Source organism: Salmo salar, chromosome 03 (assembly GCF_965601325.2).
Source record: "Salmo salar chromosome 03, fSalSal1, whole genome shotgun sequence".
Classification (NCBI taxonomy): Eukaryota; Metazoa; Chordata; class Actinopteri; order Salmoniformes; family Salmonidae; genus Salmo; species Salmo salar.
In genome coordinates this window covers 3,447,501-3,458,136 of record NC_138293.1, presented here as the reverse complement: position 1 = coordinate 3,458,136, position 10,636 = coordinate 3,447,501, and the positions used below count along the sequence as shown (strand labels likewise).

The window sequence follows — 10,636 nt, the reverse complement described above, 5'->3', positions numbered from 1 at the left end:
CTCCAGATTATAGTATGTGTGTGATGACATAGCTTTGACGGTTAAATAACCATGTACCGAATAAAATAAAATACAAGTTAAATGGATTTCCATCGCATTTAACTCTACTGATTGTTATCTCACAAAAACCTGTTGCTTTAAATATCGAGTGTGCCCACGATCATGTCACCAGAATAAAACCCTGGATATTTATTGGAAAGCAGCATCACGCTCATCACCTTGCACTTTGCCCATCCTGTAAAGTTATTTTACAATTTATTTCACCTGTAGCCTAATAAACTGCATGATTTCCGGGGGTTATAGTGGGATGACCACATGTCATCGCATGATTCCACGTTTACTTTCATATTATGGCTATTATATCAATATTTGCGCATAAAAGCGTTTCCACCACCATTTCTCGTATTATTATCCCACCTATTAATTCAATTCAATAGCACCTAGTATTTGGTTTTGTCGACATTTGGTAATGTTTGTTTACCGACAAATTTGCTGCTTCCATCAAGCCTGTCATTACATTTTTTTTTATCCAACATGAACTTTACTGGCATACAAAAATGTTGGATGGAAACATGGTAATAAAAATACACTCAGTGGTTACCGGCCTTTTCCGGTTTGTGTTCCAGCAACTGAATTCTGCTCTGCCTGGAGTACCCCTGAAGTACCCCCTCTTGTGCATTTAAATAGAAGGTCTATGGTCTCATGTGTCTTCTCAAGTACTCCCTGATAGGCCTTGTCGTCGAACATCTCATTCTAAAATCATGGGCATTAATGTGGAGTTGTTCCCCCCTTTGCTGCTATAACAGCCTCCACTCTTCTGGGAAGGCTTTCCACTAGATTTTGGAACATTGCTGCGGGGACTTGCTTCCATTCAGCCACAAGAGCATTAGTGAGGTCGGTTACTGATGTTGGGCGATTAGGCCTGGCTCGCAGTCGGCGTTCCAATTCATCCCAAAGGTGTTCAATAGGGTTGAAGCCAGGGCTCTGTGCAGGCCAGTCAAGTTCTTCCACACTGATCTCGACAAACCATTTCTGTATGGACCTTGCTTTGTTCATGGGGGCATTGTCATGCTGAAACAGGAAAGGTCCTTCCCAAAACTGTTGCCACAAAGTTGGAAGCACAGAATCATCTACAATGTCATTGTATGCTGTAGCGTTAAGATTTCCCTTCACTGGAACTAAGAGGACTAGCCCGAACCATGATACACAGGCTGTATCACAACCGGCCGTGATTGGGAGTCCCATAGGGCGGCACACAATTGGCCCAGCGTCGTCCGGGTTTGGTTTGCCTAGTTAAATAAAGGTTAAAAAAAAGAAAACACAAAAAACACCCCCTCCTCCACCAAACTTTACAGTTGGTGTAACCGATGTGAAATGACTAGTTAGTTAGCGGTGGTGCGCGCTAATAGAATTTCAATTGGTGATGTCACTCGCTCTGCGACCTTAAGTAGTTGTTCCCCTTGCGCTGCAAGGGCCGCGGCTTTTGTGGCGCGATGGGTAATGCTTCATGGTGGTGTCAGTTGTTGATGTGCGCAGAGGGTCCCTGGTTCGAGCCCAGGTTGGGGCGAGGAGAGGGACGGAAGCTATACTGTTACATTGGCACTATGCATTGGGACAGGTAGCGTTCTCCTGTCATCTGCCAAACCCAGATTTGTCCATCGGACTGACAGATGTTGAAGTGTGATTCAGAGAGTCCAATGGCGGTGAGCTTTACACCACTCCAGCAGACACTTGGCATTGCGCATGGTGATCTTAGGCTTGTGTGCGGCTGCTCGGCCATGGAAACACATTTCATGAAGCTCCCGACAAACAGTTATTGTGCTGACGTTGCTTCCAGAGGCACTTTGGAACTCTGTAGTGAGTGTGGAAACGGAGGACAGACAATTTTTACGTGCTACGAACTTCAGCACTCAGTCCCGTTCTGTGAGCTTGTGTGGCCTACCACGTCGTGGCTGAGCCGTTGTTGCTCCTAGACATTTCCACTTCACAATAACAATAATAATAATAATAATAATAATAATAATGCAGTCGATCGGGGCAGCTCTAGCAGGGCATAAATTTGATGAACTGACTTGTTGGAAAGGTGGCATCCTATGACGGTGCCACGTTGAAAGTCACTGAGCTCTTCAGTAAGATACAGTGCCTTTAGAAATGATTCACACCCCTTGGCTTTTTCCACATTTAGTTGTGTTACAGCCTGAATTTAAAATGGATTAAATACAGATTTCTTTGTCACTGGCCTACACACAATACCGCAGAATATCAAAGTGGAATCATATTTTTTTTTTTTTTTTTTAAGTTTAAAAATGATTGTAAAAAAAAATGAAAAGATGAAATGTCTGGAGTCAATAAGTTATTATTGATTATTAATTAACCCCTTTTTTATTGCTTATTGTTAAATACGTTCATGAGTAAAAATGTGCTTAAAAAACACAAAGACGAAGGTTTTCCAATGCCTCGCAAAAAAAAGGGCACCTATTGGTAGATTTAAAAAAATATTTTTTTTAACTAGGCAAGTCAGTTAAGAACATGTTCTTATTTACAATGACGGAAACCGCTCAAGGATTTCACCATGAGGCCAATGGTGACTTGAAAACAGCTACAGAGTTTAATGGCTGTGATAGGAGAAAAATGAGGATGGATCAACAACATTGTAGTTACTCCACAATACTAACCTAAATGACAGAGTGAAAAGAAGGAAGCCTGTACAGAATAAAAATAGTCCAAAACATGCATCCTGTTTGCAACAAGGCACTGAAGTAATACTGCAAATAATGTGGCAAAGCAATTCCCCTTTTTGTCCTGAGTACAACTCTCCATATTTTCAAGCATAGTGATGGCTGTGTCATGTTATGAGTATGCTTGTAATCGTTAAGGACTGAGGAGTTTTTCAGGATAAAAAGAAACGGAATGGAGCTAAGCACAGGCCTATCAAAAGACCTGGCTCAGTCTGCTTTCCACCAGACACTGGGAGATGAATTCACCTTTCAGCAGGACAATAACCTAAAACACAAGGCCAAATACACACTGAGAGATGAATTCACCTTTCAGCAGGACAACAACCTAAAACACAAGGCCAAATACACACTGGGAGATGAATTCACCTTTCAGCAGGACAATAACCTAAAACACAAGGCCAAATACACACTGGGAGATGAATTCACCTTTCAGCAGGACAATAACCTAAAACACAAGGCCAAATACACACTGGGAGATGAATTCACCTTTCAGCAGGACAATAACCTAAAACACAAGGCGAAATACACACTGTAATATACACTGTAGTTGCTTACCAAGACAACGTTGAATGTTCCTGTGGCCTAGTTACAGTTTTGACTTAAACCTACTTGAAAATCTATGGCAAGACTTGAAAATGGTTGTCTAGTAATGATCAACAACCAATTTCACATTGAAGGATTTTGAAAAGAATAAATGGGCAAATGTTGCACAATCCAGGTGTGGAAAGCTCTTAGAGACTTACCCAGAAAGACAAAGGTGCTTCAACAAAGTATTGACTCGGAGTTGTGAAATGCCCCTCCCTACCTTCAGGCAATGATCCAACACTACACCCCAACCCGAGCACTCTGTTCTGCCACATCAGGTCTCTTAGCTCTCCCACCCGTACGGGAGGGCAGCTCCCGCTCAGCCCTGTCCAAACTGTTCTCTGTTCTCGCACTCCAATGGCGAAACCAGCTTCCCCTTGAAACTAGGACAGCAGAGTCCCTGCCCATCTTCTGAAAACATCTTAAACCCTACTTCTTCAAACAGAATCTTAAATAATCCTCCGCCTCACCCTTCACCAGCACTTGCATTTGACCCCCCCCCTTTCTAACTCTGACTCTACTGATAGCTACTTTATTGAGGAAAAATTTACTTTTTATGCCTATGATATGTGGTTGTCCCACCTAGCTAAGTCAGAAGTTTACATACACCTTAACCAAATACAAGGCCATCAGACTGTTAAACAGCCATCACTAACATTGAGTGGCTGCTGCCAACATACTGACTCAAATCTCTAGCCACTTTAACAATTAGAAATTGGATGTAATAAATGTATCACTAGCCACTTTAAACAATGCCACTTTAATGTTTACATACCCTACATTACTCATCTCATATGTATATACTGTACTCTATACCATCTACTGCATCTTGCCTATGCCGTTCGGCCATCACTCATTTATATATTTTTATGTACATATTCTTATTCATTCCTTTACACTGTGTGTATAAGGTAGTTGTGAAATTGTTAGATTACTTATTAGATATTACTGCATGGTCGGAACTAGAAGCACAAGCATTTCGCTACATAATAACCGACAATAACATTGTCGGTTATTGTGTGTAGATGGTTGAGAAGAAAAAAAAATCTATTGAATCCGTTTTGAATTTAGACTATAACACAAACATTTTTGAACTAAGACAAGGGGTATGAATACTTTCTGTAGGGCACTGTAGACTGTACAAAGAAGAAACGAGGACTTGTATTTTGAAGTTCGAACCGCTCCCCTCCTTCAACTCACTTTTTCCTGTTCGTCACTAGTTAACACAGCTACAAAGTAATAAACCCGCCTATTTTTTTTAAATATATATATATATATATTTTTTTTTACACATTTTTACAATTAAAATGTTATTTTAAACCTAACCCTAACAACCAAACGGCATTATGTCCAACCCTAACCTTAAATGCAAAAATTCAACAACAACAACAACAACAAAAAATAGCTCATTTAGATTTTGTGGCTATGGTAACGGGTGGAAACCGTTTTTTTTTCCTATCGAAACGAACATCACTTCCGGTGTATTTCACCGTGTTGTGCTCCAGTCTGTTGGAAGAAAGGCCGACAACACAGCTACAAACATGCAGTCCCCTCTTGTGAATATCGCTCTGTTGTCCTCTTATGTTTTATTTTCTCTGACTCATATTCAGAAGGTTGCAGCTGAGGAGAATGCGAGAGGTAAGATTAGTCAAATGTAGCTCTGAAAACTAGCTAGCTAGTGTTTTTTTTTAATATTTTTTTTTAGCAATCATCAGGTCATGCTAACAAGATTCTTTGCTTGCTAGCTTGTTTGAGGGTCGTCACTAGTTACCACATCTACAAAGTCATACTTATGTCTAAACACCTATTATTGAACATATATATCTTACTAAAATCTCATTTTGAACCTAACCTTAACCACACTGCTAACCGTATGTCAAATTCTATCTTAAATTAATTAATTGTTTTCAGGAATTTTGACGATATAGCCAAGTCTGACTTTGTGGCTGTGGTAAATAGTAACAACCCACTTTTGAGTTATCTAACTTTTAATGCTTTATCAGCTTTGTGTTGTCGACGACACCATTTCTCGCCCGTAGGCTACCTGTATAATACAAACAAACCTCACCCATGTCTCATTGGGTGTGGTAATCTGATGAATCATGCTGTAGTAATACACATTTAGTTTTAGTATTACATTGTTATTGGATTTAAAGCTCCAAGAATGGCATTTCACTGTACTTGTACACGTGACTTTGAAAATTGAAACAATAAATTGGTATACAGCCTGAAGCTAATGCCTGCAAAATCATGTAAATGTTTCTTACAAGCCAGAATGTTAAATAAAATTACATACAAATTTACTCTTACCAGTTGTCTGTACTGTTTGTCCTTCAGCTGCTCGAAATTTTTACACAAAATATCCACAGGAATGTATTGTTTACATTACCTTTTTAGAGAGCTGGTAGGGAGGTACTGTATATGGTTCGGTTAGTCATCTTGCTAAAGTTAGTTTTTATATAGAATATCATCACATCAATAGCTATTGAACCAAACATGCCATAACAATGTAAATGTTATATTTGGAGTCAGGGGAGGATATTAACAAAGATGTTTCGAGCAGTTGGACACACTGCAAAGACAACCAATAGAGTACGTTTTTAAATGTAATTTTATTAAACCATTATGGCTTGTAATGAACATGTACACGATATTTACTTTCAGGCTGTCTATATTAATTCATTGGTTATTACAGCCTGAATTAATCAGACTGTATGTGGCTAGCCCAATAATGGACTGAAGGAGCCTGATGTTACTCTATACTAGTCCAAGGACCCGTACCTGTTGTCTTTCGAGGCAAATTTGCTTTGGAAGCTAAAAACAGCCAAATACTCATTTTTAAACGTGAATCGATTCCTAATTACGGTAAGGCTCTAAAAACCATAAAGCTATATATTTTTTTTCATTATCACAACCAAAATAATTTCACAAATGCTAAATATACACTGTTTTTAACCCGTTTTTAATACAGTATTTCTCCGTGACAACACGTTTGTGGTGTCAGTCTTCCGTTTACATATTTTACATCCTAGTCATTTAGCAGACGCTCTGGATAAGAGCGACTTACAGTAGTGAATACATACATTTCATTTCATGCATTTTTTTTTTTTTTCTTTGTACTGGCCCCCCCCCCGTGGGAATCGAACCCACAACCCTGGCGTTGCAAACACCGTGCTCTACCAACTGAGCCACAGGGAAGACAGGTGTTAGGAGACGAACATGGCTTATTAACACAAGTAGTCCACTCTGTCTTCCGTCTGTTTTCCACAAACAAGCGCCGTGACATGAAGATATGGCCGTGTGTGGGAACCGTAACCCTATTTAACTTGGCGAGTCAGTTAAGAACAAATTCTTATTTACAATGACGGCCTAGTGGTGGGAACTGGAACACACTGTCGTACATGTCGATCCAGAGCATCCCAAACATGCTCAATGGGTGACATGTCTGGTGAGTATGCAGGCCATGGAAGAACTGGGATATTTTCAGCTTCCTGGAGTTGTGTACAGATCCTTGCGACATGGGGCTGTGTATTATCATGCTGAAACATGAGGTGATGGAGGAGGATGAATGTCATGACAATAGGCCTCAGGATTCTGGTCACGGTATTCATATTGCCATCAATAAAATGCAGCTGTGTTTGTTGGTACAGTTTGAAACCGGGATTCATCCGTGAAGAGCACACTTTTCCAGCGTGCCAGTGGCCATCGAAGGTGTGCATTTGCCCACTGAAATCAGTTAAGACACAGAACTGCAGTCAGGTCGAGACCTTGGTGACGACAAGCACACAGATGAGCTTCACCGAGACGGTTTCTGACAGTTCTGACATAAATTCTAAGGTTGTGCAAACCCACAGTTTCATCAGCTGTCCGTGTGGCTGTTCTCAGACGATCCCGCAGGTGAACGTGTCTGTTCTGAAAGCATTAGCTACAGATATGTAGAGTTAATAAGTGTCCACTCCTCTTCCATCAAACCCAACGAGTTGTGAGACTCACCAAATGATGCTGCCAATGTCCCATTGTGAAATCTATAGTAAAAATCCTGCACTGTAGCAAGTAGTCCTGCTAATGTCACTAGCTACTAAAATATCCATAAATACTAGACAAGCTTGCCATGGTTTTGCACTAGCTGGCTAGCTAAGATGACCCACCTTGCGCAGTACCATTTTTTTGTTGTTGTTGTCAATTTATCGTTCATGTCATGTTACCTGGCTAGTCTCTTAACAGGATATCCTTCTAAAAAAAAGGCACTTTTAATTTTGTTGTCAAAATGAGGCTACTAACATGCATTGTAATCTGGGCTACCTGTCAGACTCCCCATTCAAGTGTATTCATTGATAACACGTTACCAAGGCGACGGAATGCTGTAGTCAGATGAGGCAATTTTCAAGCGTTTATAACGTGAGTTTTTAAGGGTGTGAGAACATGCTTTCTTAAAGATGAGCATATAAATAAATAAAGGCTGAGCTGTATTGTACATAATATTAAACGGCATATAAACATTCTAAATATTTTTTTTTTTTTTTTTGGCTATTATTTTTTATTTATTTCAAGACTATAGCCTTCAAAGAAATACATTTGAGAAGCATTTGCGAGTGTGACACACTAGGCTGGTGGGCATAAAGTGCTCAGCATTTAAACATTTTAGTCGCATTAAATAATCTATACATTGCGCATATAGCCTGTGACTTACTTTTAGAATTAAATACAAATGAATTCATTTTTATAAACAGGAGTTTGGCTTGTCTGTGTCTTCTGGCTCATGGGATGGTGCCTGGAGAACGGAGAATACGTTCTCCTCACTTGTTGATCCGCTTGGGGATGCTAAACATCCTGGCCAGAGATGAAGCGTTATTTTTCTTATTCTTCTATAAGTAGGCCTAAAAGTTTTTAGGCAAAATAACCCAATCGAAACGGAAAGCTCCTTGAACGTGGGAATATGCCAAGCCAATTGGGCCAAAATCAATTATGCCATATTGTATACTGTAATTTCCGGACTATTGAGCGCACCTGAATATAAGCCGCACCCACCGAATTTTTTTTATTTTTTATTATTTTGAACATAAATAAGCCGCACATGTCTATAAGTCGCAGGTGCCTACCGGTACATTGAAACAAATGAACTTTACATAGGCTTTAACGAAACACGGCTTGTAACAGAAATAAATAGGCTTTAACGAACGTCTTATCATCGACTCATTAAGACCAAGCTCCCGTGCAGCAGCTCTATTTCCTTTTCCAACAGCCAGATCAATCGCCTTCAACTTGAAAGCTGCACCATATGCATTTCTCCGTGTCTTTGCCATAATGAGGGTGACAAAATGACTACCGTAATCAGAATGATGGGAAGTTTGAGAGCGCTCGATTTAATCTAAACAGTAAACAAAATTTGTTTGACCTTAATAACCCGTTCGGCAATTTCATTGGTCTAATGAAAGCTTCATGCCGGCAAAAAACTGAGCACGTCACAGAATGTGTTTTTTTGGAGAGAAAAAAAATTGAAAGCGGGAAAAATCCATATATTAGCCGCGTCGTTGTTTTAAGCCGCGAGGTTCAAAGCCTGAGAAAAAAAGTTGCGGCTTATAGTCCGGAATTTACGGTAGATAATAGAACGAAAAATGAACGAAACTGTTAAGAGATCTGATTTTTAAGTTTATAAATACTTTGCTACGATGACACAGTTATATTATATATTATATGTTATATTCCCACCTTGTTCCTTTCTTTTAACATGTGGATGTAGGAAGTACACGATCATGCTTTCAAGATACATGTCTTTTCAGATTCAACAATGGTTATTTTAGTTGTGGACACTACATCACCCCCTCTCTTGGTCCTCATCTTTGTAAGTCACCTTGATTTAGCACCTGTGTGATTTATTATTATTATTTTTTTAATCAGTTTATTTATGAAAATATTTAGCGAACTCAAGGGGGCTATTAGTAGCGCACAGGTAGACTACAAATGCATGCTGGGCTGGGCATGCCATGAGCTGGGGAAGTCAGCGTTACTGGAGCGAAGTTGGAGCGGGCCAGAAGATGGACTGAATCTTGCTCCACACTCCAGTCACATGAAAGTTGGAGCGGGCCAGTAGGCGGACTGAATCTTGCTCCAGTCACATTGAAGTTGGAGCGGGCCAGTAGGCGGACTGAATCTTGCTCCACACTCCAGTCACATTGAAGTTGGAGCGAGCCAGTAGGCGGACTGAATCTTGCTCCAGTCACATTGAAGTTGGAGCGGGCCAGTAGGCGGACTGAATCTTGCTCCACACTCCAGTCACATTGAAGTTGGAGCGAGCCAGTAGGCGGACTGAATCTTGCTCCAGTCACATTGAAGTTGGAGCGGGCCAGTAGGCGGACTGAATCTTGCTCCAGTCACATTGAAGTTGGAGCAGGCCAGAAGGCGGACTGAATCTTGCTCCAGTCAAATTGGACTGGCTCTTCTCACATGCTCTGGCTCCAGAGAAGTCAAGTGAGAGAAAGTTCCAGCCATCCTTGTGTTTCTGCCCCCCCACCACCACCAGTTAGCTTTCATTGTGTTAGCCAAAGGCCAGCGTGTGTGTCCTTGTTGATTTATAAAGTACATATTTCATATCTTTCATGTGTTTGTCTGCGACGATAATGTCATATTTTATGGTTACGATAATTAGTATTTTCTACCGCGAGTAAGCTACTCTGAGTTGGCCAGCTCTGTTTTGGTTTGTCGTATCATTTCGGACGTTTTAACCCTGTATTTGTAAAAGATAATGTCCCCCCCAGTGCTTTGTGTATATGTTCTGTAATTGTAGAAGTGTATGGTCCATCATTTTATGGGTATTACATTGTGTTTAACTGTTTAGAGGTATTCCAGTTCGTTGTGCTTGTTGTAGCCTTGTACTGAAGATGACGGCGCTGTGCTTTGTAGTACAGGTGCGACGGCAACCCTTCTCATCGGAAATGCACCCCTTCTCATCTGAAATGCACCCCTTCTCATCGGAAATGCACCCCTTCTCATCTGAAATGCACCCCTTCTCATCGGAAATGCACCCCTTCTCATCTGAAATGCACCCCTTCTCATCTCATCTGCACCCCTTCTCATCTCATCTGCACCCCTTCTCATCTGAAATGCACCCCTTCTCATCTGAAATGCACCCCTTCTCATCTGAAATGCACCCCTTCTCATCTCATCTGCACCCCTTCTCATCTCATCTGCACCCCTTCTCATCTGAAATGCACCCCTTCTCATCTCATCTGCACCCCTTCTCATCTCATCTGCACCCCTTCTCATCTCATCTGCACCCCTTCTCATCTGAAATGCACCCCTTCTCATCTCATCTG

The 10,636-nt window shown here is 40.8% G+C and overlaps 2 protein-coding genes across 3 annotated transcripts in view; one reads left to right on the top strand and one right to left on the bottom strand.

Annotated features, from left to right (window-relative positions):
• Positions 1 to 3,696, bottom strand: part of LOC106596333 (zinc finger FYVE domain-containing protein 9) — an 86,979-nt gene extending 83,283 nt beyond the window's left edge. Inside the window, exon 1 of one of the 2 annotated variants that reach the window (XM_082973186.1) lies at positions 3,544 to 3,696. The gene's annotated coding sequence lies outside the window, so the exon portion shown is untranslated. The remainder of the gene's footprint in view (positions 1 to 3,543) is intronic. The other variant, XM_082973182.1, reaches the window with a different exon arrangement.
• Positions 3,697 to 4,816: 1,120 nt separating this feature from the next.
• txndc12 (thioredoxin domain containing 12 (endoplasmic reticulum)) overlaps positions 4,817 to 10,636 on the top strand; it is a 14,868-nt gene continuing 9,048 nt past the window's right edge. Inside the window, 1 exon segment of the mRNA NM_001146379.1 lies at positions 4,817 to 4,961. Within this exon segment, the coding sequence (NP_001139851.1) occupies positions 4,865 to 4,961 (97 nt within the window). The 5' untranslated portion in view covers positions 4,817 to 4,864.